This window comes from Hemibagrus wyckioides, linkage group LG10 (genome assembly GCF_019097595.1).
Source record: "Hemibagrus wyckioides isolate EC202008001 linkage group LG10, SWU_Hwy_1.0, whole genome shotgun sequence".
Lineage (NCBI taxonomy): Eukaryota > Metazoa > Chordata > Actinopteri > Siluriformes > Bagridae > Hemibagrus > Hemibagrus wyckioides.
The window spans coordinates 9,660,451-9,687,629 of NC_080719.1; the positions used below are offsets into that span (position 1 = coordinate 9,660,451).

At 35.9% G+C, this 27,179-nt stretch overlaps 1 protein-coding gene across 1 annotated transcript in view; it reads left to right on the forward strand.

Annotated features, from left to right (window-relative positions):
* minar1 (membrane integral NOTCH2 associated receptor 1) overlaps positions 1-20,095 on the forward strand; it is a 31,978-nt gene extending 11,883 nt beyond the window's left edge. Inside the window, exons 3-4 of the mRNA XM_058400416.1 lie at positions 5,337-5,591; positions 15,414-20,095. Coding sequence (XP_058256399.1) covers positions 5,337-5,591; positions 15,414-15,611 — 453 coding nt within the window. The 3' untranslated portion in view covers positions 15,612-20,095. The remainder of the gene's footprint in view (positions 1-5,336; positions 5,592-15,413) is intronic.
* Positions 20,096-27,179: the final 7,084 nt, after the last annotated feature.

The following is a 27,179-nucleotide window of genomic DNA, read 5'->3' on the forward strand; positions in this document are numbered from 1 at the left end:
TGTAGGTATGTGGTAGCTTAGTGGTTAAGGTGTTGGACTACTGCTTGGAAGTCCCAGGTCTGCCAAGCTGCCACTACTGGGCCCTTGAGCAAGGCCCTTCCTTAACCCTCAATTCATCAAAAATAGGAGTTAAGATGTAAGTTGCGCTGGATAAGTGTGTCTGCCAAATACCTGAAATGCAAATGTATTGGACAAGCAATACAGAAAATGGATGGATGAAAAACTCAAATATTTATAAAATTAAGAAGAAAAGCCTCTTTTTAAAGGAGGATGGCCCAGTCTCTGCCTAAAGAAAGGTGATGCAAATGGCAGAATTAATGCTACTGGAAGAGATAGAATGTACTGTGCTTAGGAAAGAATGGATATTTAGAGGCTGAAATAAATGGGGTTTTTTTTTTCAGAGGATGAAAATTGGCTTATGCATAGGTTCTGTTTGCCATGGCATCTTCTCTTACGGCTGTGCAACACTTTGGAGCCAGCACTACTTCAGCTGACAAAAAGATCCTGTGAATGTCCAAGATTTGTCATTGCTCAGATTTCTTGCTACTGGAACGTTTTAAAAAGAGATAAGTGACTGATCTGGTATTTTTCAACTTACAATGAGGCACATACTCCCTAGTGTGCTTTGTGCCTCATCCAGCATGTCCCCAAATACATCAGAGTGTGTTCCTCTGCCAACCCTAAACGAAAACTCAAGTGAGGATGCGGTTCGGAATACAGTAAACTGGAGAAATTCGGACATCTGCTTAATTTACATAGCAAGCTTGATTTGTGACTATTTGGCATTTTTTGCTTTATACATGAACAGAGTTGTTCATTGCCCTTCACTGCACTGAACATAGCATCCTGCTTTTCCACGATAGCATGCTCGCATTTTCCACTTTGCCTTTTATGGATATTTGTGGCCATCAGTAAATGTAAATCAGCTATGCCATACACATGCCCAGTAATTTAAGGTTGATTACCATTTATCAACATATGCACATTGAATTGAAAACTAAGAAAATCAGCACCTCTGAAGTTTTTGTAAATCCAGCAGAAATGTTTAGTTTGGTTTAGCTTATGCAAACTTTTCAAAAAGAGGTTGAATAACTTGATATGATGAAATACTTTGTGAGGACACCTTTATTTAACATTTAATGTAGGAGTCTCAGGTTCTCTGGAGGCTTAAGAGGAAAGGCTTATGTCTTCAGCAAGCTACATTTTTGTCTTGTTATCTTCCAGAAAGAGAGAGAAAGAGAGGCTGGGGAAATAAATGACTCTATATAGCTGCTATAATATAAAAGATAACAGGAACTAAATAATCTAGGGGACATTTCACAACAATAAATGTGACTACAAAAGGTGTGTGTGTGTGTTTCACAGATAAATAAAAATTCACAATGAGAAATCACTGCGGACTATGGGGAATAAAACACTTTGGGACATGTTGTTATAGGAAAATAATCCATTTCAGGATCGTAATTTATCACACCATTCCATTGTGGATTATTTTCTGATAACATAGAATGTTTTATTCTAACATATACCAGACAGCAATACCTTGTGTTGCTCTAAAGGCTCTTGCTACCTCTTGTGTCTTTGTTTACATTCATTTCTACTAGAAACTAATGAGCTGATCTTCAAGCCAATATTTGAATACATTTAAAACCATCTGCTTGTCATTGTCCTCTACATGTCACAATTTGTGTCCTATCTTCATGGGATGATGCCAGCTGCTGTTGGCTGTCTACTGTGTAATTTGTGTTCTCCTCTTTTGCAACATCCATCATTTTTATCTTTGCCACCAGTAAGCCAGCATGTCTGATGTGCTAACTTACAAGCTAACAATTAAATAGTTACAATCATTAAGGTAGTGGGTTTTACCATTCAAACCAAGAAGCTTGTGTTGCTCAAGCTCAGGGACCAACCGGACATCACATCCATTGTTTTATAAGCAGAATGGATAGAAAGACATAAAAGTAATCCTGTGTCTGTTGTCACTATACATATAAATGTGTGACATGTATAATTACTTGCTGAACTAATTGCATCGCAATATGACTAATTGCTTTTCTTGTAATATCCCAGCTTGGAAGTTGGAGTATACACCCCTGGAAGCCATTTAAGAGCCTTGCTCAACTGTGGCAGCTTGAAAAAGCTGAGACTTTATTTTTCAACCATCTGCTCAACTTCCCAAATCTTGAACCACTGAAACATCACTGGCCCTAAGCACTTGTTTAAGGATCGCTACAAAACCTCAGCCCCACAAGCCTAGGCTTATGAGTCTTAATGCTCTACTTGCTCTTATTCTCTGACATTCTATTGAATTAGCTGATAGTGCATAATAGATTGTTCGTAAGTCATTGAAAAATAGTCTAGAATTAGGAAAGAATATATTTTAATGTGTTTAACAGTACAGATGTATTAAACCCTGCTGAGCAAGCCCAACATCAGTTGCAGGGAAAATCTTTATAGCATGAAGGTAGATGGAGTAAGAAACCATGGGAAGAACTCAGAATAATCAGAATCAGAGTGTGCTTTATTGCCAAGTATGCTCACACATTCATGGATTTTTTTTTTTTGGTGCTGGAGAATACACAGACATAAATTATAATATAGAAAAATATAGAAGTACAGATATACGTAGGATGGAAATATAAATAGGGTACTTATATACAGTATTGCACAGATATAAGTAGGATGGAAATATAAACAGGGTACTTATGGGTACTTATGTACAGTATTGCACTTGTGCCTATATACCTACATGTATATATAGATCATTATTGCACTGGGGGAGATGGCAGACCGATTAATTTTTCAGGAAATGAATGGCTTGAGGGAAGAAGCTGTTCTTGTGTCTGGGTGTCATGACGTTTACTGCTCTGTAGCACCGTCCGGAGGGTAAAAGTTCAAAGAGGGGGTGGGCTGGGTGTGTGGGGTCCAGAGTGATTCTACCTGCACGTTTCCTCATTCTGGAGGTGTAAAGTTCTTGGAGAGTGGGCAGGTGGGCACCAATAATTCTCTCAGAAGTCCTGACTATCCATTGTAGTCTTCTTATATCTGATTTGGTGGCTGAGCTGAACAAAACAGTAATAGACGTACATAGGACAGACTCAATGACAGCTGAGTAGAGCTGTATGTGTGAATAAGCAGCCATCCTCTGATAACGAGGTAATTTATGGCAAAAGCAATATATACGATACAGTATATAAAATTTTCACACACAATCTAGACCAATGCAACCAATCATTTCTAATAAATGTTTGTTATTATAACACTGGGGCAAACTGTACATTCTAGTGCACCTCACGCCATAGATATGATCCTCTTTACTTCCTCTAGATCCTTTGTCCTCTAGATTAAAGCCTGGTTCTGATTTTGTCAGACCTTCTTCTGAGGCAAACCCACATAAAGCTTTGTGAAGTCCTCATTCAGAAGGAGGACTAGCTGTACGTTAAACAAGAATGCAGACAGTAAACAGCATGGCATAAAATCCATCTATCCGTTTTCTATACAGCTTCTCCTACACAAGGTCACAGTCACCTGGAGCCTATCCCAGGGGCCTCAGGGCACATGGGGATGTGGTGGCAACCTACACACATGCACACACACACTAAGGACAATTTAGAAATCAGACTACAGCACATGTTTGGGAGGAAACCAGAATACCCAGAAGAAACCTCTGAAGCCAGTCTTAGAGGTGCAAGGAAAACATGCTAACTACTACATCACCAAAGTGTATTCAAATAAAATAGTAGTGCATTCTCTAAGAATATGATGTTAGTATAAAATTGCATCAACTGATGGGAAACATTTATTTGAAATCAAATTCAAGGCCTTTTTTGTAGTAAGGAAGAATGTGCATATGGTTCTTCTCCATTTTGTCCCATTTCAGGTATCAGTGGATAACCTATTTTCATTGTTAGTTAAACTGTAATAAAGGTCCTTAACCTGTGTTAGAAACAGCTCTGTGACAATGTTGAACTATTTTAACCCTATTTCATGTTAGTCCAAACACATATTAAGACTATGTTAAGAAAACCAATGTAAGGGGTGTGTTTGTCTCTGCCACTTGGCCAATAAAATAAAATAGTTTCACTAATTAGGAGCTGCATAATATTATAGGAGCAATGCTTTCATCTTGCTTTGGAAAATGGAGTTAAACCCATTCAATATTACCAGATATTTTCTGGGATCAGCGTGTTAGAGGATTAAGACTTGCAATCTGAGCTACACTGCTTTCCACACCAAAAGCTGCTGCAATCTACCTGTTGAAGCCTGGTGGAAATATAGATCATGTTTTAGTCATAATTTGTCCTAAACTGCACTGGCAAATCTGTGTACCATTACTAAAGATCTACATGAGAATTGAGACTTCACGCAGTGAAGTGTGTTCTATATTTGTTTATATATTCTGTATATTTGTTATTATTTTATTAGTCTGCAGTGCTATATTATACATGTAAATATGTTTTTAGCTGTTTAATTATTTCAGGGAAGAGTCCATACACATTAGAAATGCTACCACATTAGGGGAGAACTGTGAAATCCAATACAGAGAAGGAACTGTATTTCATTTGTGACATGAGGACAACATGGTACAATGAATAATCTCTTTACCTCATTGCCCAAAAGCAATTAGCAAAATATTATTGTTTTTTCTTTTTTTATTAAATGCTGACAAGTCAGTGTGTGGCAGTTCACTGAAATGAAATTGCTGGCATGGTTGTACACATAAATAAGCACAAATTAATTATGTTATGCACTATCATTAGCCTCTATAATGCTAATCTTTACTTGGAGCAAGACAGGACTCTAATATATCATATGTATCTTAGCCATATTTAAAAAATAAAGTTGAGTCAGTAAGGGACAATAAACAGATCATTTTTGCACCATAAACAAGACAGAAATAATTTCTGCAAACACAGCACTTATATTACAGAGTTATGTCTCTAGATGGTTGAATATCTACAAGATAAAGACTGTTTGCTGTGTTTGCTAGCGATATAGCTGATGCAGGCTGCCCACAACTACCGCTTTTATTCCATCTTGCTGCGTTGGTGTTGTCCATCCAATTCTGCCACTTTAGCACTTACTGTGCTGGTGAGAAAAGGGATTTAGGAACAGCTAAAACAACTGAATTAGACCGCTTAATTGAACACCTTGTAATTGTCCTAAGTGGGCAATATCAATAATGCATTCCAAGAGAGAATTGTTCCAACTCCCTAACATACTTCCTAACTCAGAACACCATGGTGAAAAAAACTACATACTTTCTCTCATGGGATTTTCTTTTCTGATCAAATGAAGTCCATTTTTCTGATATTTTCCCGGTTTATCTCCAACAGACAGATCGGCAGTATGACCCTCACCAGGCACACCGGTCATCAAAGGTCCCGAAGGACTCATACCTGGTGGAGCAAGTGTTCAGCCCCCACCATTTCCCCCCCTCTGTCAAGTCGCACGTGAAAGGAAGTCCTCTGTACACGGACTTGCGATTGACTGGTCTGACTGACAGCAAACGTCCACAACCCTCCTGGACCATAGAGGAATTCAAACGCAACTCAGGAGACAAGAACAAACTCAGTGTGCTGGACCTACAGGTGAGACCTTCGATTCAGATCTTGGGGAATTTCTGCTTTGTTTAAACCTTGTTGGCAAGGCAGGTTGGTTTGAATCAGTCTATATGCCCTAAACGGTAGATGTTTAGCTGCATTTTGCTATGATTGGAATGACCTCAGAGGTTGAGACACAAGAGGAATAAAAAGTGTAATGACATTGGAGATGCTTTTGAGCTTACTATAGAAGGTTGCACTGATCAGTATCTTGCTGTTTCTGAAAGAGGAATTACAGGTCATCTTGCAGGCAGACTTGTGTCACTGAACAGCAATTCACAACACAGACATTTTGAGCTTTAAAGAAATAGTCCAGTAGATTTCAACCTAATCTGTATCCACTGCATTCATGTAATCATAGCTCTTAAGAAGCACTCTGTGTTAGCCAGGGGTCCATCATACATTTTTATTACAATGCTGGAAATCACAAAACATCATTATCAAAGTTTATATTTAGTATTAGGTGCCTGTTGTTGTTGACTTCTGACTTGAATTGAATAGGTTCAATCCAAACTTCCATAACTCACACACAACAAACCTGTAATTAAATTCATGTTGAATCACTTTGACATTGGAGATAAAGGTTATTAGCCAAGTGCCTTTATAGAAGCCTCCTTTATAGGAGCAGCTAGATGCTATAAATTATTTTAAACCAAGCATAAAAAAGATAGAGGCCACCTTATTATCAGTAGAACTGTCAAGTCAATTTCCTTAGGGATTTTTAAAACAAGCTAGGTCATGTCTTCGATGGCTGGCTTTTTCTTTCAACATTTCAAAACTTGATGAAAAAAATAATAAAAGTGATTAGTTAGAACCTACAGTACCCAAAGTACATGGTAGTTTCATCTGTGCTGTATGGAAGTGTAGGAGATCATTACTGAGCTCTGTATTATGATCTGGGCTACGGTTATGGTTTTGCTGTTGCTTTTATTAATTACATGAAAGAAAATCTTCATTCTTGGTCTCGGCATTCTAAAACATAGTATGAATGTCCTCTGTAGCCGTCTTTAAATCTAGATATAGTATTGAAACATGATTGATGCCATAATATTTTCAAAAAATATTTTTTTATCAGTAGAATATATTCTTTTGATGAAAGATTGATGAATGAATAAAGCTCTATTGTTCAAACAAATAACATATTCTTGTACATGTGAGCAGTTAGATTATGGTAGTGAAATAAATATGTGCATAGATTTTATTAATAGTAGTTCCTGACTGAAATAAAATCTGAGAACCCCAACTGCCACATATGTCTGATTACTATTAACAAGAATAAACTTGTTTAGTCTAAGAGAAATTGTAGAATTCCATCAATAAAGAAATAATGTGACTATATAATACAAAGCCATGGAAAGTCTTTGGCTGCTCTTAGGTAGTTTTATCCAATACTTGAGAAATGCAGTAAAAACAATACAAAACAATTTCAGAGAATTAAGTTTTAGGTTTTGTGATATCCATGTGAGCTCAGACTGATGAATGTTACAGATTAAGAGTTAAATCTACAAATAACTTTAGACTGAATACTTCATGATAGAGTTCTCCAAAAATATGTTTCACATAAACGTTTATTGACAGAATTTTAATAATGGCCCTAAGACTTCCACTAAAATTGAGTTCTAATTGGAGAAGATTTTTTTTTGCTTAATACAGGAACACACAAAAATCTTGTCTTTGTTAATCACTAACACACTATAGATGTGATATAGAATGTGCTGTTTGAAATTGTTCTATATGTGACTCAAATCAGTGCTTCAAGGATAATTTAACCAAGCTGGATGCCTTTGTATGAGTCTGATAAAGTCCAATACCGCACCTAGCTTTATCTATAAATCTGAACAAATTTGTTTGCTTCAGCACTTTCTGTCTTGAAGACGTCGTCTGTGACTGTCAATCCTACTTAAGTAGGCGTGTCCTCTGTGCCTTTCAATCCCAGTGAAGGAAGTGTGTGTTGTACTGCATCCAAAATAGCACTAAAATGCATCCCAGTGAATTAGTAACAGTTACAGCACGATTCCCTTTTACTCCTCATACACTGGATAATTGATCTTTTATCTAGATGTGCAATGTATGTGGAAAACTTCACAGCCCTAGTACTCATGTATCACTTTTTTTTTATTGAATATTGCTCAATATGAATGGTGAAAGCATTCAGTGGTCAAATTATCCACACTTGTACTGCTTAAATGGAAACGAAGGCTGAAAAATGGTGTGATCAGGAGAGCACTGAGACCATTAACCTTGTAATTCCCAGTTCAGTTAATGCTGGGAGAAATGAAAATGCATCCTCAGCTGCTGCATCGTGCTCTCGTTAGGGGCTGGAAAGTGGGCTAACATCATAGTTGCACTTGATTGCAAGGATTTACTTTAGAGGCTGCTATTTCTGATGCTGTCCTGTGAGAGATACTGTACAAAAATTGCCAGGCACAGCGCTGCTCAGCACAACACGTCATCCTTTAGTAAATTAAAAAGCATACTCAGACCTCGCCTGAAGCTTTGCACTACAGAACAGGATTACATTCAAAATGCATTAAGGGATGAAGACATAGGGCAGATCACCTTGAATGGGTGCATATATCTACACTCATTTCGTGTATGCCCCGGAGACAGGTCGCTGAATCTACTCTTTCATTGTTTGTGCATGAATGCCGCGTTGAATAAGGGGTGGCTAGTATAAATAGGCTACGGTGTCTAAACCACTATAAACTATAAGGTTTCGTTTTTTGCATTCACAAAAAAATATATGTGCTGTAAATAAATGTATCAAAGCAGATTATTTGGATTTCTCTGGAAGCAAACAGCACCACTAATGGCTGAAAGAAATTCACAGTGAATGGTGGCTGATTTCTTTCCAGCACAGACTGTAAAATCATGCAGCTTGTCAGTGACAGTGTCAGATGCTTAGACAGAGTGCAGCTCCCTCTAGATTTCACACATAATGTCCAGTCTAAGTAAAATAATATTAGACAAAAGGACAGACCTTTTCTGAATATTGGAGTAAGCAACAAGAACCCAGTGTGTTCAATGTGTGTAATATTTTGCTTTATATCTAGTTTATTCTGATATTATGATGTTTTGCACAATCCTAATAATTTCATTATTAAGCTATAGATATTCATTTTCTGATATATCTGATATAACAAGCAGACATCACTGCATGGAACAGGTGCAAAATATATTAAATTTGACCCAGGCCATGCGTTTTGTTAAAAATCAGTGATCTACAGGTGCATCTGTTTAAACTTATGCTTATTCTTTTTCACAAGGCAACTCATAACGGTGAGAATTGCCAAAGCAAAAAGCAGCTTGGAGCAGACGTGCATCAGTTGTTGACGCTTTCACCCTGTAACTGTATTATTTCCTAATTAACATCTGTGTTTGTTCTCTAAATCCTTCAAATGAACCCACTGCTGAGAAATTATAATTAAAACAATAGGCTTTCATCCTGGAAGAAAAGATGCCTAACAAATCCTAAATACAATGTGACTGACTTGGTAATGTGATTGCATTCATATTGTTGCCAGGAGATAGCCAGTTCACCATGATGTTGCATTATAAGCAAAAATAATAGCCACCCTGTGCCCTTAGCAAACTATTGATTGCTAATCTCCTCCAAGATGGAATTGTTGAGGGTTTTTCTAATCGGAAAAAAAAACAGATTACTCCTCATTACGCAGTGCACTATTGATACAAGATTACTTTAAGCCTACTAGAGACAAAGAGGCTAATGCTTGCTGTGTGTCTGGCGGCATGGGAGAGAAAGGTTATTAGCCCAAGTGCCTTCATAGTAGGAGCAGCTAGATGCTATAAATTACTTTAAACCAGACCTGAAAAAAGGAAAGTGGCCACATTATTATTAATTGAACTGTCAAGACAATATACGTAGTAATAGTTCAGGCATTTTAAATTAAGCTAGGTCCTAGATTCCTTCAATAGCTGTGTTTCCATTTCAGTGCATTACTGAAATTCAGTGCAAATTAATGTGTTTTCTTCAACTGCTGACATGGTAGATGTTGTTGGAGTGATTAGGAAGAACCTACACTACCCACAGTACATGCTAGGTTTTATTTTTGTATGGAAAGAGTGCAACAACAGCAGTGTACAAGAAAGATCTTTAGTAATCTCTTTATCTTGGTCTGGGGCACAGTTTGCCTACATGGCTTGATGTAGCTTTCATTAATTAAATCATAGAAAACCTTAATTTCTTTTTGGTCTTCTCAAACGTCATATGAATGAATTCTGTAGCCAAGCTTACATTGCTTAGTTTAGATATGTTTAAATCCAGATATAGGACAGAAACATGATAAAAAAAAAATCATCACTGACACCATCATTTATTCCAAAAGGCCATTTCCATTATAGTTTTTTTTTTTGTTGCATCACATCTTTATTAACAGAGCAACCTTTCTACCACAGACTAGAGAAAAAACATATTTGTTATGATATAAAACCGTGAACTGCATAAAGTTTTTTTTCCACATTGTGGTTGATGGAAACCCACACACTATTGAAAATAATTTGCAATTAATAGCTGTTTTCATGACATAAGGGTCAAACTTCAATAAAATGGAGATAAGAAATAATTGGAAGTGAGACATTTCAGTCCTGCAAGTTCTCTTTTTTTTTATGAGATATTTTGTCAGCAGTGCAGGTGGCTGTATATTTGCAGAGTTAAAGGCAAATGGGATAATATGTGATAAGATTTTGTGCAAGGATTTGAAATGTTTGCTTATGGAGATGATGCAATTGGTAATATTTTACAAAGCTTGATATTTTGTGTTGCTGTTTGGACTAGTGGAATAAATATGAGTACGCGAAACTGCTGGGGAAAAAAATAGAGGGAATTTTTATTGGTATCATATGACATTTTAATTTTGTGCCTTTTCCAAAACAAACTAAACTATCATACAGCAATAGGAAAGGCAGGACAATACAGACTGCAGAACAGACAAGAGCCTTTTAAATTTATATGTTGAAATATGTTGAAAAGAATTATGCAGAGTGTCCCAGATGTATCTGTGCACAACTCTTTTCATAAAAATGTAAGTTTATTTTACAAAACATCCTCTGCATGATTGCCATGTCTTTGTGAACACAAATAACTTGTGTTAACACATCTGGTGTTTTGCATATAATTGTGTGTCGAATGAATTCCTTTCAATGAACTTTGTGTTTTTGCTTTTCATTGTACAGCATGAACTTTTATCAAAGGCATTTTTCAAGGCTGATGAATGAAAAAAATATTTCATTGCTTTTTCCATTTCATGACTCTTAAGTCAACCTTTAACCATAATTATCTCTTTTATACTTCTTTTGTTGTTTCTTGTGAATGTGACATGCAGCCTTTTTCCAATTAACTTTAAATGCCCGTAAACAAAAATATTATTTTTATAAAGTTAACTCTTGTTGGATGAAGGTTTCAAATTTGATTGGCATTTAGGGCAAGATTGTTAACAGCTAAAAGTCATATTTTCTAAATAAACCAGAGATGTTCTCAGTTAACCATGTAGGTAGGAACATTGGGTATGAGTACACTTAATGAAAAATAAATCTAGTACCTTCGAACCAATCACACTGTACATTATGTTATATGATAACCCAGTACCCAGAAACCTTTGCTGCAATACCTATGTCAAGCTAACTGATGGTAATAATGAATATACATTTGAATATTATGGTATATTTTGATGGATCTGTTTTTTATTGAATAGATCTGAATATGGAAAAGCAAATCATACATGTAACCCTTCTCATGTTTAACTGCAAGATAGTTTATTACTAACAGCTGGCTTACTACTTAAGTTAGCTTGCATATATGGGGATTTGTGCCAGTATACTGGATGTGTTTGTCAGGTGTCCACATATCATAGCCATATGGAAATGAAATGTATGAAATGAAAAGTCCAACGTAAAATACAGCTTAACATTTCAGGTTCAGGTGTATGCACTAAATATTCAGTTAGAAAATGGATTAAAGTGCTGACTCATAAGTCATGTTTTACCAAATTATTGACTATCAAGTCATGTATTACTAAATACTGCCCCATAAACTGAAGGATATTTCCAGATGTAGCTGTAAAGATGAAGGTAAGCCATGATAAATCCATGCATCTCATGGCAGTGGAGTGGAAATTTAATCAATTGCTTGAAGATCAAACGAAGTAGTGAGTACATCAGGGAGCAGACATTGAAAATGTGAACTCGGGACAAATTCTTTCCCATAAATTACATTGTAGGAACAGTAACAATGGACATTGTGCTTATCTTTAAAGTTTGTGTTATTTGAACAACCTCGCATCGCTTGTCTATGATTATGGATTTGCTTGATTATTGAATCCACCTGTGTATTAAACCATCCCATATGTTCTGCCCATGCATATTAGAGAAGCCTGAGTAAAAAAATATTTGCATGTACTTCCTACTGCCCCGGGCTCCCAAATGTTACGGGTTCATTCCAAACCCTGGTGGGCTTGAGCCAGGTAATCAGAATGGTGCAGGTAGCTGACTGGCACTGAAAGCTGAAAACAAATTAAATTGCTTGTGCTTGGGGTCCTATGAGAATTAGATTGGGAACTGTGAATGTATAACATGAGTTTTGTTGTGTGTACTTTACTACTACTGAATTGTTTCTTGTTTTCCTACCTTTTAAATGCTGCACTACAGTTTAGAGGCCACTAGGAGGAGTTTTTTATGTGTAGGTTAAACCACTGACCAATGTTTCCAAACCAGTTTTATAAGTGGCAAAGAATATCAACATATGATTTACACACCAGAAGATTGCACCTATCCTATCATGATTTGTACTGTTAATCTGTGCCATTGTGATTATAGTATGGTCAGTCAAGCATATGACTTAGAATTGACAATATTGTGTAGGTCAATTAATCACACATAGTTTTCATCTCCAAAACAATGACTCTACTTTGTTTGGACGGAATACACTAGTGTTTTTTTATGCAGTAATGATCCTCTCAGGACACAAAGCTTAAATCTTAAAAATGAAAAGTGATGAAATATGTTTGTTGTATACAATCTAAATGAATTCAGTGTCAGTGCCAAGGTTTTCTAATTTTATTAAAATCAGTATGGCAGACAAACAAAAGGGTTCAGAAACATGAGGCAGGCAAATGGCCATGTGATCAGCAAAGAGCGTAAAATTGACAAGGCTAAAGAGGGAAATGGTAAGAAGGTCAAAACACTAATCAAAACAGGCAGAAGGTAACCTTGGAATCATCATAAACAATGCTGTAGCAAGACTTTGCAAAGTGTGCTTGTCTGTCTGGGTTATTCAAAAGGAGCAGTCTGACTGTACACAGGTGAGTGTCATTAGTAATAGTAACTGAATGGAGATAAAAGCCTGAATGGTTGTTTTGTGATGAAGTCATTAGAGTTATATTATATATTTTACCTTTTACTATTTGTAACTGGTCTGAAGCTTGTGGGAACAGACATAGTATGATGTCATCTGGTGGAAGTCTCAGAGCAGTGTCCACATATACTTTTTTATTTTTTTTAATTGCTTGGCTTTGTGGTTGATGTGCCTCTTCTCTTGTTCCCTTGCTTTGCTCGTCAAAAGCTGAGGTATTTGTGGGTGTAGTGTTCTACAAAAAGAGGTGCTTGTTGGCCCAGGATGCACTGGAATGGTGTGAGCTGTGTGGTTGAATGATGCGGGGAGTATCTTGTACATTTAGGTCCTGAAGCAAAATATGACCTTTGTAGAAGTCGTGAAGGAACCAGCCTTGGTTTGGTGGTTAGTTTTCTAAACTTGTCCTTTAGCTTGGGGATGACAAGCAAATGTCAAACTTAAAGATACTTCTAGTTGCTCCATTAAATGCCCTCCATACCTGAGATGTGAGTTATGACACAATGTCTTCTAAAAAACCTGGCAGATATGAGATTGCATCTGCTTTTGGTCCATTGGGAATTTCTTGAGATGAGTTGTGTTATGCTAGGATTGATACTCTCTTTTCCATTGCACATGTTTAAACTTGAATTTTCTGAGCATGTCTCTGAGTACATAAACCAATGAAAACCTACAGAGGAGTCATTGACCAGTCCAAATGGCATTATTAGGTATTTATAGTGATCTGATGGCATACTAAAGACTGTCTCCCACTCCACACACTCACTGATTTGAAGTAGATTGTAAGAACTTGAAGGGTGACCTTGGAAAAGATGATGGGTGTTTTGAGCTGTCTTGTTGAGGGTACCAGAGGTATCTACATTTTAACCCTACAGATGTAAATGAAGTGGGGATCTGATGTAGCCTTGATTCAGGTTCATATTCTTCCCTGGGCTTGTTTAGCAGGCAGATGTGAGATTGGTGTCACAATTGCAAGCACTTTTAAAGACATTAAACACCACTGAGTAGTGAGCAGGCCCTGATTTCAGACTTTAGTCTTTGTCACATTACAGATCACACAGTTTAAAAATAAAATATAAGGCAGAAAATATAACTAGGTTTAACCATATCTTGCACTGAATATAATATGTGAGTCAAGTGCTAATATAAATAAATTTATAACTTTTGCACTGAGTATAGAGGAAGAAAGTATGCATGTACATGGTCATTTTGTATGAAGTGTCAAATGCAGTCTGTGCATTACATTACAGAGACATGTGTTAAAGTTTAAAGCCTAGCTATGGCAGTGTTCTGCTGGTCAACAGGCTGTAGGGAAAAAAACTCTCTGAATCTGTTCATATGAGTAATGATACTTGAGTATTGTCTGCCGGAAGGACGTAGGATGAACAGGTTGTGGTTCAGGTGGCTGGGATTTTGTGGGCTATATATCTTAGCTATTCTAATTAGTGGCATGTTTTTTGGGAGGAAACCTGAGAGCCGAAAAGAAAGTTATACTGACACAAATGAAGACTGCAGAAAAACTCTGAACAGGCAGTATCGTACCACATCACTCCACCTTAGACTATCCAATGTATTTATTATATGTGTTTATATAATATATATATATATATGTGTTTATTATAGCAAGGAATGAAAGTTTACTCTATTTTTACACTATAAATCAATTCCAGTTGGCTGCATTGCTGATTTAGAGCGAAGACTATAAATATATCTGTATAAAGTTTGTTGCTAGTTAACTTACAGCACTTCTTTACTTCTAATAGATCAGCTATTTGACTTGTTTGCTTTATTCTTCCAAATTTTCCTTTTTTTGTGCTTTTTGATAATGAAAGCTAGTAATCTAAACTATATTGACCCAGTTAGCCTGATATTTAATATGACTAGACTGTAATAGTCAATTACCCAATTATGCATCACATATTTGCCAGGTAAAAGACACACCCCCTCTGTATCATATAAGCAGTGAGGAAATTAGGAAATGTTGCATGAAATTAGATAAATGATTAAACATGCTGGAATCGATAAAATAGAAATGAGAAGTTTTAAACTTTAGGAAATAATAAAAAGTATAAGTATGTATTTATTGTTAAACTTTTTACGTTTTCTCTGTATTTTCTCTCTTCATCTCTGTTTTAGCCTTGTAATCGTTCATATTCGTTCTGAACCAGTCATTTGTTTTTCACTCATAGATACATCTCTGTCCTCTGTTCCTCTTCTGTTCCAACTCAGTTCCACCTTTCAGTTCCTCCCTCGTGCTTGCTCTATCATTCCTAATTCAATTAAACAAGCAATATTGAATATTGTCGCTTTGACGAGCAAACAGAAGCATCATTCGTCTTCCCCAGGCTTAATTTCACACCAGGGTCCTCAGTAATATTAAAGTCAGCTCCGTACTAACAATTTGTCACTGTCAGAACCACTCATCTTATGTCTTTATCTCCCAACAGACCCAGGAGTCACTCAACCCCAATAATCTGGAGTACTGGATGGAGGACATCTACACACCAGGCTATGATTCACTGCTCAAGCGCAAAGAGGCAGAGTTTCGGAGGGCCAAAGTTTGCAAGATTGGTGCTCTGATCGCTGCAGCGGCCTGCACTGTGATATTGGTCATCGTTGTGCCCATTTGCACTATGAAGTCTTGAGGTCTTCTTTTCTGTTGCCAATAAACACAAGACATCTTGTTTTGCTGATGTAGGGTTAATTTTTTGGTGCCTAGATGACGCCTTATTGTGAATTTGATAGAACTTTTAATGGCAGACATCCATTCAGAAAACTCGTATACTCAGTTTTTTGGCTTAATCCAGGCGCAAGGAACTGGTTTTAAAGTCTAAACTACAAATACAATTCCATACTGAGGATTAACATTTGATGTTTGTCCTTTTTATTTCTAGTAGAAAGATTATTTGTTATCATAGACTTTTATGGAACACAGATAATGTTCTCTTATTTTATAGCTAGTATTTAACATACTAAATTAAGATATTTCGATTCTGAGATCTTTATGTTGTTGCAATAGACACTACAAGGAAGGAAGCGTAGTATATTTTTTATTTTACTATGATTCTATGAGAATTATTTTTCAATGAATTTGCAGACAGAATGTGACGCTGTACAGCAAGGTTTATCTTTTTTGACAAATCAGGAATGTTTTATTGGGTTTGTGCAATTTTTTTTGACAGTGACAATTTAGATATGATAGATAACTAGATTACTATATATACATATATATTCAAGAAAACCATTTCACAAGAAGTGAATGTATGAAAGGCCATTGTATGTATTAATTGTATGAGGATTCTAAAATGATTCCTCTTTGGATGTTTACTTGTTATTTACCTAGTACTCAGTACACATCATTCAAATTTTATACAGCGATCAACCGGATACTGGAACAATGCTGTATCTTTTGAGGAGCATTCTTCATCTTTATGTTTCATGACCATGATTTACTTGAAACTTTTCCTTAATGTCTTAGCAGCTCATTTGTGTTACTTTAGAGTTTGGACTATATACAAAATCTCAGCTTCATCTGTATCTATAGGTCTGTCCCATATGGTATGATTTACATCTAATTAGTGTTCTTATGCTGCCTTCCCCTGCTCAACGGATGTCCTCTTTCACACTTGCAAGGTCATCATTATGTTTTTTCATTCCTGTGCATTATTACTGCCATTTTGGCATCTTCCTAATTTAGCCCTATTCTTCAAACCTCTCCTTTGACTCAAGGGTAAACGTCAGTATCCGAATGAATCCCAATAGCATGAGGGCAGCATTGCTAAAAAAAAAAAAAAAATTGTAGGGAATGTCCTAAGTGCTAAAATGTCTACAATCCATTTTAAACAGTGGTCCTGAAAGTCATTAGTTTCAATTTGTCATAAGCTGTACTCTCTATGGTAATAAGATTCACATAACAAATTGTGTACATTAATGTTTTGTTACTGAGAAATGGCAATGAGCAGCAATTTGGTTAACCGTGAACTGATTATGTAATGAAATCAAGGGTAAAGTTATGTGTACATTACATCCAGGGGACATATCTGTGCCATCTTAAAGGCTTATCTCAATCACTAATTAGCAGCCTACCTACTTTCTAGCTACTTAGGATAGATAGACTGCAATAGCACAAAGTGTTGACCTCTTTTCTTGCAACTCATATCCCAAGCCATATTTTTGACCTCTTAGGATAGAATTACAATAATAACTCTTCATGAAAACTAGCATTTTGGAGGTGTCCTATGTCTGTCTTTGCTGGGATGTAGCAGAGTGCGTTCATTACTCTTCATAGAGGCCTTAGGACCACTGAATGCAAACTACATATTACTTGGAAAGTCACCAACTGATTCAAATCAAGCTTAGACAATTTAGTTTGAAATCGACAAATGTGTGATTGTCATCAAATTGCCATGAAACAACAACAATAACAATAACAACTACAACATTCAACTGCTGCTGAGATGAAAAATACTGAGTGAGTTGTTTTGCTGTGCTCATTCATGTCTGCTTTGTAACATATCAGTAGGGTTGACGCTGAGATAGAGAGACATGTTTTATATTTCTCTCATTAATGTAACTAGATATATGGGACTTGAACCCTACTTCTTGTGAATTCACTGGCACATGGCCAACTGTTTTGGATTTTCTTTCTTTTGAATGTGTCATACACAGACACCTTGATTAAAGGTTTGGTTTAGCGAAAGGTTCATTTGAATAATTTTCCCCTCATGCCAAATGTAGTTGATCGACATAGATATTTTTGGTTTCTGGTCTAACAAATTTTCCAAAAATACATGCTAAGTCTTACCTCATATCTGCAACAAATGACAATATTATAGTGAGTAATACCATTTTATACACACTACCAGTCAAAAGTTTGGACACATCTTCTAATTCCAGGGTCTTTCCTGATGTTTATTTCTTTCTACATTGTAAAACAATGCTGAAGGCGGCCGAAATACACAATAATGGCCTTTGAACAGTTGATATTGAGATATGTCTGTTACTGATGCTCTGTAAAGCCTTCATAACGGCTCTAATCTGAGGTGCTGTTAATTGGTGATTTCTGAGGCTGGTAACTCTAAATGAACTTCTCCTCTGCAGCAGAGGTCAGTTTTGGTCTTGCTTTACTGGGATGGTCTTTATGTGAGCCAGTTTCATCATGGTGCTTGATGGGTTTTGCAAATGCACTTGACAATACTGTTCTTGAAAGAACTATTCCAGAACACCTGACCTTCGTGTCTTAAAATAACAACTGACTGTTTTTTGTTGTTACATATGGATTACTTAAGTCCATGTGTGTTATATCATAGTTTTGAAATCTCCAGTATTGCTCTAGAATGTAGAAAATAAATCCCTAAACAAAAAACATTGATTTAAAAGGTGTGTCCAAACTTTTGACTGGTAGTGTAGTAATACCATTTTTAATAAAGCATCTGGTTAAATGGTAGGTATAATCTATATTTAGAAATGATACTACAATCCACATATTTTCTACAATCCGACGGTATTTCTTTGCATAACCACCTTTAAAGCAATTGAGGGTTAAGGGCCTTGCTCAGGGGCCCAGCAGTGGACCTGTGATTCAGTGTAATACACAGTTAAAAAAAAAAAAAAAAGGTACAAATATATACAAAGGAAAAATATTTCAAGTATTTTGGCTGAGATTAACTACTATTACTTGTTAACTCTGTTAGTCTCTAGACACTAAAATGGTTGGCAGATCGACTACATCTGAAGTAAGCTAAAAACAATCAAATTGAGCTTTCGCTAAACTATTCCTTTAATGAGCTGTTTGAAAGTGACTTTTAAGTTGATGGATGATACTCTGTCGGGTGACTCTGCCTTCACCACAGGAACTGTGAGCCCTCGTACACTGTAAGACCCTGTACATAAACTTCAGGTTCAAAGTGCATAATGTAAAACAGGTGTAACTGGAATAATATTCTAATAAAACTCTTATTGTTCTGACTGTTCCAGGAATGACCCAGATCCCTTGAATGTATGTAAGTGTCATTTTAAGTGGCTGACTTTTGAGGGGGTTTTGATGGTTCTTTTATTTTGTGGTACATCACACTGCTTTAAGTCCATTAAAGCAGGAAACACGCAAATGAAGGTAGTCTAGGAAGGTAGTAAAAGGTAGGATATAAAAAAAGGCATATTTAACATGTAAATCCTGTCTACAAATAAGCATGAGGTCATTTTTCTGTTTCTACAAATTGCTTTTGCCAGCATTTCCTTAAATGCAAACAGTGATGAATTAAGACAAATTATGTAATTTATCTGTAGTAGGTCTACTTCTTCCTTAAACAGGAAGGACTCTTGACTTTAAACTGGTGCAGCTGGCTTGGTTACAGAAGGCAGGCATAATGAGAACTGGCACTGGCCCATTCACACCGAGATCAAGAGCAGATCTAATACACGATGTCACCGAAGACAGCTGACACTTCACAACTGCAGGGGACGGTTGTATAAAGTAAAATCTTGAAAGTCTTTAAAATGGCTGTGACTATCAAACCTAGCCCAGTTTAGCCAGGAGCAAGATTCTTGTAGGCTCAAATAGAAAATTAATACCACACAAAGTTAATGCTGGATGCCTAGCTACCTGTGAACACAGTGAGGCCTTAGGATCAGTAGATGCTGCTTTAAAATTTTCAGTGCAGATACTCTGCTAGTTTTTCCAGTCAAGATGCTTATAAGTGCTCTGAGAGTATTTTAGTTACAGAGTAATAAACAGGATTGTATTGGTGCATTTATTCTAATACATTAAAAACCTAAAGTATACTGGGAGTGCTATAGCAGATGCTCTACATAAGCAGATAAATAAATGAGTAAATAAATAAATATGCATCTTGAGGATTTCCAATGTTTCCAATGTCAGTGTTAACATTCAGACACTTTAGGTGTCTGAACTTTAGGTTTTCTACCACAGGAAAAGACGTTTTGTACTTTGTGCTTTCTGAGTAGCTAGAAATGGAAAAATTCAAATTGAAAATTTATTTGTCACATACATAACCATACACAGTATGACATGCAGTGAAATTCTTTTTGCAGTGGTATAAGAAAAATAAAAAAATTATTATTATTGGAAAATGATTATTTGATTATTTTTCTATAGCACCATATCAGGTGTTCTTTCTTAGTGGCTGAAAGTGGCTTTAACTCCTGTATTTTACACCCCTTGAGCAGTGCCATTTTAATGAGATAATCACTGTTATTCACTTCAGGTGTCGGCAGTCAGTGGTTATGGCTGATTATCTATCTATCTATCTATCTATCTATCTATCTATCTATCTATCTATCTATCTATCTATCTATCTAAACATACATACATACATACATACATACATACATACATACATACATACATACCTAGATGTGATAAACAAATAAACGAAGATAAATCATGCCTTTTTCTCATCCTCAGTGTGAAATCACCGCATGTAAAAAAGTAAGGGAAAAACTACCAGAAACTGTTTTTAAGGAAAAAGTAACCTAGTTGCATAAGGCCCCCCCCCCTTCATAATTTTAAGTGATATAGTACGTATACTACACATGCCTTTGATGCAAACTATTTGATTACACTAGTTTTACCACTTCAAATGACACATAACACTAAGTATTTATCACACTACTTACCAGTTTGCTCATAGGATACATTACATCATATGTTAAGCTAATACTTTATTGTTCACATAAGGGAAATTTAAGTCCCTAATAAACAAATTTACAAATTTACCACACAGGTTCCACTGATTACATCAAAAACTTCGAAATAATCATGAAAATGGGCAAAACCTAATATTCTCCTGAATAACACTTTTCATATAAATTAAGCTTAAACACCATAAGTTTCAAGTTTCTGTAAAACACTCACAATCTTCAAAACGTTAAGCACTTTCACAGTTTTAATAATTTGTGAAGACTTTTTTCCCTCTAGAAACCATTTGTTGGTTCGAAGTGGGGTCATCATCATTTAAAAGATCAATCTATGGTTGAGTCTTAACCCTCTGCCAGTGAAGGCCAGGTTTCTGGCTGACAATCATGTGCAGACTTTATGATACCATCACTCTTCACAAGAACCCTCGGAGCAGCATCTGCAAATCATCAATGATGCACCAGCATATTTTACACTGGGTTTAGAGGCTATACACTGTATCCAGTCCATTTATTGTAGTTGCAGATCCTGTAAATGTACTGTATTTTGTGTGTTGCTCTCTGGAAGATTGTGTTTTCAATGCAATATTTCTGAACAGTAGTTGTTATTGGTGGCTTCCAACAGGTCATTTTTATATACAAGAAACATGTTACTTGTGCAAGTAACTTTGGAGCCTTTGCCTTCGTTATCATCCTCCCCACAGTGAAAATGTTCAACATTTCCAGACAATTATCTGTCCCTATTGTGTTCAAAGCTCTTTGATTTTTTTTCCCTCTCTTGTTGATGGATTTTACCATCCATGTTTCCAACATTATATTCTGTCAAAGGCACAATAGAATCTTTTTTTAGTTTCTAGAGACATTTTAAATATACAGTACTATGTAAATGTCTGTAGAAAGAAATTATGTAAAGAAAAGATTCCTTTAAAAATAATGAAATTAAATGTTTCTAAATAAAAAAAACACCATAGATAGTAACAGATTAAACAAAGTCAATAATTGGTTTCTAATCCTTTTTTCTCTTTTTTTAAATAAGAGCAACAGGTAGCATTTTATAAGGAAATTAACTGTTAAGCTTTGCTGAGAAAGCATCTCGAAGAATCTGCCACGTCTATAGATGCAAAACAGCCTTCATTCTGTTCTTTGTCTAAAAAGGGGTTTGTTACATAACATTTTTTGTAAAAATTTATTTTTTGTTGGAAAAGTAGAAAAAAACAACAATAATTTGTTCAATGAAAATAGGCTGCCTTGCATGGTATTGAATATAATGTTTTCAGGGACTTCTGTTTCAATGTATAGTATTCTTTACAAAAGGTCAGTGAAAATATCAATATTTTTAAGCAATTCTCATAATTCCACTTCTAAATAAGTGGAATGTTACTGAGAAAAAGAAGGCGTATTGTAACATATTGAATCGAGTAATGCACATTTTCTTGACGATAAATATTTGCCCGTATTCATCTCTTGCCAAACAATTTGTAGTCAAATGTGGCTTATAATTTGTACTAGATAACTATGGGATAATAATGTTGCTTACAGAAACCCACTTCACAATCATGTCATGTGCTATATCCCTGAAAAGCTTGTTTCCTGCTATAAATTTGAATTATATGTGCCATTAGGTCATATATTACATAATATAATAATAAAAATAGGTCATGTATTACATAATATAAAAATAACTGACATTTATAATCAGTCTTATTACAGTGAAATCACATTTATTTTTTTAAACCATTTTAATTTTATCATTCGTTCTAAAAAAAGTTTTTTTCTTTAGAACCAAAAAAGTTCAGAGGAATCGTAGTTTCATTCAATTTTACATGTGCATTCAAATCCCTATTTAGTAGCTTATTACAGAGGGCAATGTTGATAGTTGTTGATTCTGATTTATGATATTTAGTACTAACAGTGTGTGGTATTTTCCAAATGAATAATTGATTAATAAATAAATAAACAAATGACATTCTACCAAGCTGTTCTGTGAAAGTCTTGTGTTAGGAGAGAGTGTTCACAGTGTTTTCATTTTAATTCTAACATCTTACAAAGATGATCTTTGAACGAATTTATTAGACACATATTAGAGTAATTAGATAAATACATAAAAAAAACGCTCAAATATAAAAAAGAATCGTAGGAGTACAGATGATGCAAAGATTAACTGGGATACAGTATAGTTATCATTCACTTATAGTGTTTTGCCATAAAACCACTGCAGTAATTAAAAAAAAAAAAAAAGATATGGTATCATTATTGTCTTATGGTTTGCTCTTTGTGTGTTTGTGCAGTAAAAGTCCTGCTGGTAATGCAAAATGTGTAATAATTCACTGACGATATAGAGTGGCATAAAATTGAGAAGGTTTTTAAAATGAACTGACATCACGCAACCCAGTAACTTTTACACATACCGAGACAAGCAAATACATCAGAGTTACATCATATATCAAAATGAGTATTTTGTTTTCTAATGACCCCCCCAGAGCACTTGAGAATTAGTTACTGTGAGAAAACATTCTTGGCTCCTAGAAAAGTGCAGTGTCAAAAAGAGCAGCTTGGGAGCGAAGTCACAAGCAAGTCATCCGTCTGGAGCAGCTCTTTCTGAACTAATGCACCACATGACATGATGAACATTACAATAAAGAGCTTTCACTGCAGATTTGTTTATTGCAGTTCTTTTGCCACAAAGTTTGTTCATATTTAACTATTTCACATATTTCACTGTGAAATATGTGGTTTATTCCTGTACAATAAATATAGCGACAGCATTTTATACAATTAACTGATCAATGAAATCGAAAAAAGCCCAAAAAAGGACACATATGATTGGAGCAAAATATTACTGTAGGTTGTGCAACCATACAATCACATCACTATTGCTGTTTTCACATTTACATTAGTGTGGTATTACATAAAATGTGATATTTATACACTTTATCATTTAATTTCCATTATCTACATATATCTAATTTTCTTTTAGCCATATTTATTTGTTTGGTGGAAATGTTTAGACAAGCTTGGGCAGAATCCTTAGTAGCAGGTTATGGGTCGTAACAGTATCTCTGGTGGTCCTAAGATCTTCTAGCTACTAACACAGATTCATAACCGCTACACCATAATGACTGCCCGCGTTATGTATGTCTTCCCTCGATTGTATTTTACTGTATAAATCCCTATTGGCTGCTGACAGGTTTATTACATGCTAAAACGTTGAAAGATTTAGCATGTATCTTGGATAGTGATGTGTGCACACTCTTGCAGTTCCATGACATTTTAATTAACATTTCAGTAATACTCCTGGCCTTTAGTATACATGACATCAATTTTTGTTTTATACACTATGACCTTTCGAAGCAGTAGGCTCCGATTGGCAGGCAGTTGGCAGACAGATTAGAAGGTGCTACATAAGCAATGCTGAATATTGTGCATATGTTATGTATCCTTGCCAGACATATCTTTGCCTTCGCATTGAAGGTTGCCAGAAAAACAAGAATTTCATCCAAATGCTTTTTCTCCAAACACTGTTGTGAGAGTATTCAGAAAGCTTTCACGGGCCTGACACCTGCATATAATCTACTAGTTTTGTGACATATTTTGTTAAATATGTACAGGTGTACAGTCATGGAGAGCTCCTGAAAAACAACACTTTTTGGAAAGTTGATATCTCACTATTGCCTATTATTGCCCATTTACATACTAGTAACTTTACCCATTCATGAAACCAGTTCCAGTAGTCTTAACTGTACTACACATGAAGACTTACAGACAACATATCGCTACAGTCACTGAATTTCTAATCACACACAGCTAGTTTCAGTTATTACATATCTATTACAAGTTCACAGTGAATTTTATCTGTGACATTACTAAGCAGTTACTTGCTTTGCCTGTTAGCTGCAAGCGTGGATGTAGCAGATTGCAGTGAAGCATCACAAAACAGGATTGAATCATTGGTGAACAAACAAATAACCATAATCCAGGTCACATTACTAACCCACTCCAGAAGTCTACTTGCTCAGTTTCATTAACATCTACCTCACATCACCCAGCCATGACATACTGTATGATCAAGATTTTTGCTCCTTCTTCTCATACAATTTCCTGTCTGATAATTCTACTTAATGCTGGGCAAGGCTTGAGATTCAGCCATTGCTATATGGCTAACTAGTACTGTAGTTAGGTTGCATGACCAAAAGCTTCATTCACAGTGTCTTCAACCACTACACTGAGGGTAAAGAAGCAGTGAAGCACTTACTAACTCTCAAATATATATATAACGCCACAAGAGACTTCACCTTGTGAACACTGGCTGCAGGTGGCGGCTGGAAAGAGCCAGCTTTAATCTAGGTATTTCATTATCAAATCAGCCTGAAGAAATAGTCATCTCCCTGTGGATTCAGTCACTGCCAATTCATCTCAGTAAACTACTCACGGAGAGAAAAGAATTTGCCCCTAACCACACTCTGTATCCTATAGCAAGGGTAAGATATTCAAATCCTGAATGCATATAGATCAGCAACTCCTGTTGAATCTTAAAAAACATGCCTGGGAAGGATTTGTGTTTCTACTGCACAGGTGCATCCGAACCTGTTACAAAATAGTATCTGGTACAGTGGGTGTGCTCAAATGTATTATCATTTCTCATTCTTATTATCATTAAAAAACTACATTTCATCTTTCACCACTAATTGACACCAGCTGGGAGCTTGTCTGAATACACTGCAGTGTTCTCAACTCAGTCAGTGAAGCTGCCGATCCAAGCAAGTTTGTTGGTGAGGGAGGTCATTACACATCAAACTGTTCACGTCCACACTGATACTAATGCCATGCACAGGGATGTATCCTCGTCTCTAACTTCCCTAGAGCAGTACAGATTTTAACCCTGCCCTTTCTTTATTCGTAAATGAGATCAGACCCAAACTTACATTTGAAGTTCCATCTGCATGAAGTATATTCTCTATATATCTCTTTATAACTTTCCTCATGATACATGTGATTTGTAGAAGTTTTTTGACCATGAATAAAAGGTTGTGCTTGATTTCTGTACATGACAGGCATGTTGCACACTTTCCAGCATGTGTCTGAAGCTCTTGATGGTTCTGTAGCAGACTCTCTGTGGGTTTTTTGCTCATTTTGAAGCCTATGCTAGCTTGTTTAACTAAAATTCTAACTAGCAAACCATTTTGAGTACAAAGGTGATGAAATAAGAGTCGCATAACAGTTTGTTGACTGTATGACCTTAGTGAACCACCAACTGAATCAGTGGAGCATTAAGTAATCCTGGTTGTTAAAAAAAAACTTGACTTCTAAATTCAGATGGGTAACAATGTATGTGTCAGAAAAATAATTAGATTTTTTTCCCTGCAAAAAGAGGTTGTGTTGAGTTTGAAGGTGAACTGCTCTAAACCAGTATATTTGCACTGTACATTTGCATTTATATGTATTTTGTTTACATATACTTACACAAGTTTATTAAAATAATGGATATATCTGCTAGATAGGAAGTGGTAGCTCAGTCAGTCACTCAAACTCTTTTCCTGATTAATGTATAATCAATATTCTTGCAAAAATTCTACAACTACAATTTAGTTCTTTACATATTAATTAAAAATGCTCCACTTGCCACTTTAATAAGTAGTGTCCATCACAAATATGGATGGGAGAGAGGCAGGCCGGCTGTATGATCAGCCGTATCTACTGCACAGACTCTGGTTCTCATTTAAAACAAAAAAGGCTTTAATATAAATGGCATCATGCTGTTCATATATACAGTCATTGTTCTAAACCCCCAACACTCCAATATCTTGGTCAGAATGGAAAATATCCAATATCATTTATTTCTGGCACCATCATCACTTTAGCAGTCTGTAGAAAGCTTCAAAGTAGAACTGCAAACTGAAATTCAGACAGGCTATTCAGAATATGGAGAGGTCTTCATTTAGCCCAAGGCATGTGCTCTCCTTCCTACCAGATCTTATGACTGTGCCATTGATCTATTGTCTGCACAAAGCACCCCCTAGCTCTCCCATTTAACAGACATCCCCTGATGAGAACATGGTCACGGAGTATGGAGTATATAACTGAAGCTCTTAAACGAGGCTCCATTAGCTCTTCTACACAATCAGCGTCAAACAGATTTTTTTGTGTCCAGAAATGTATTAACTATCACAGGTAAATACCAGTTGTTTTCAGTTTTCAATTATCAGCAAATTCTCAGTAGCAATTATCAGTCCCTCTGTGTTTCAGGCATTTTGACGTAATTGACATCCATTGAGATATACTACACAGATTTATCACTGACAAACAGAAGTTTAATAGAACACAACAATTATGTTCAAAAAGTGGAAAATCAGTTGTTTTCTGGAGGCTGAATTCCATTTCAATTCCTATTATTAGTAGAAAGGAAATATTCATGAACAACTAAATAGTCCCTCATACTGGAGAAGGGTGTAGCACTGCCCATATTATGAAATGTTCATCTTCTGTTAGTAGCATCAAGTAGCATTTTTCAACCAGATCACGCAACATTTCCAAATGGGCAGCATTTGTTTCAATCATTCAAC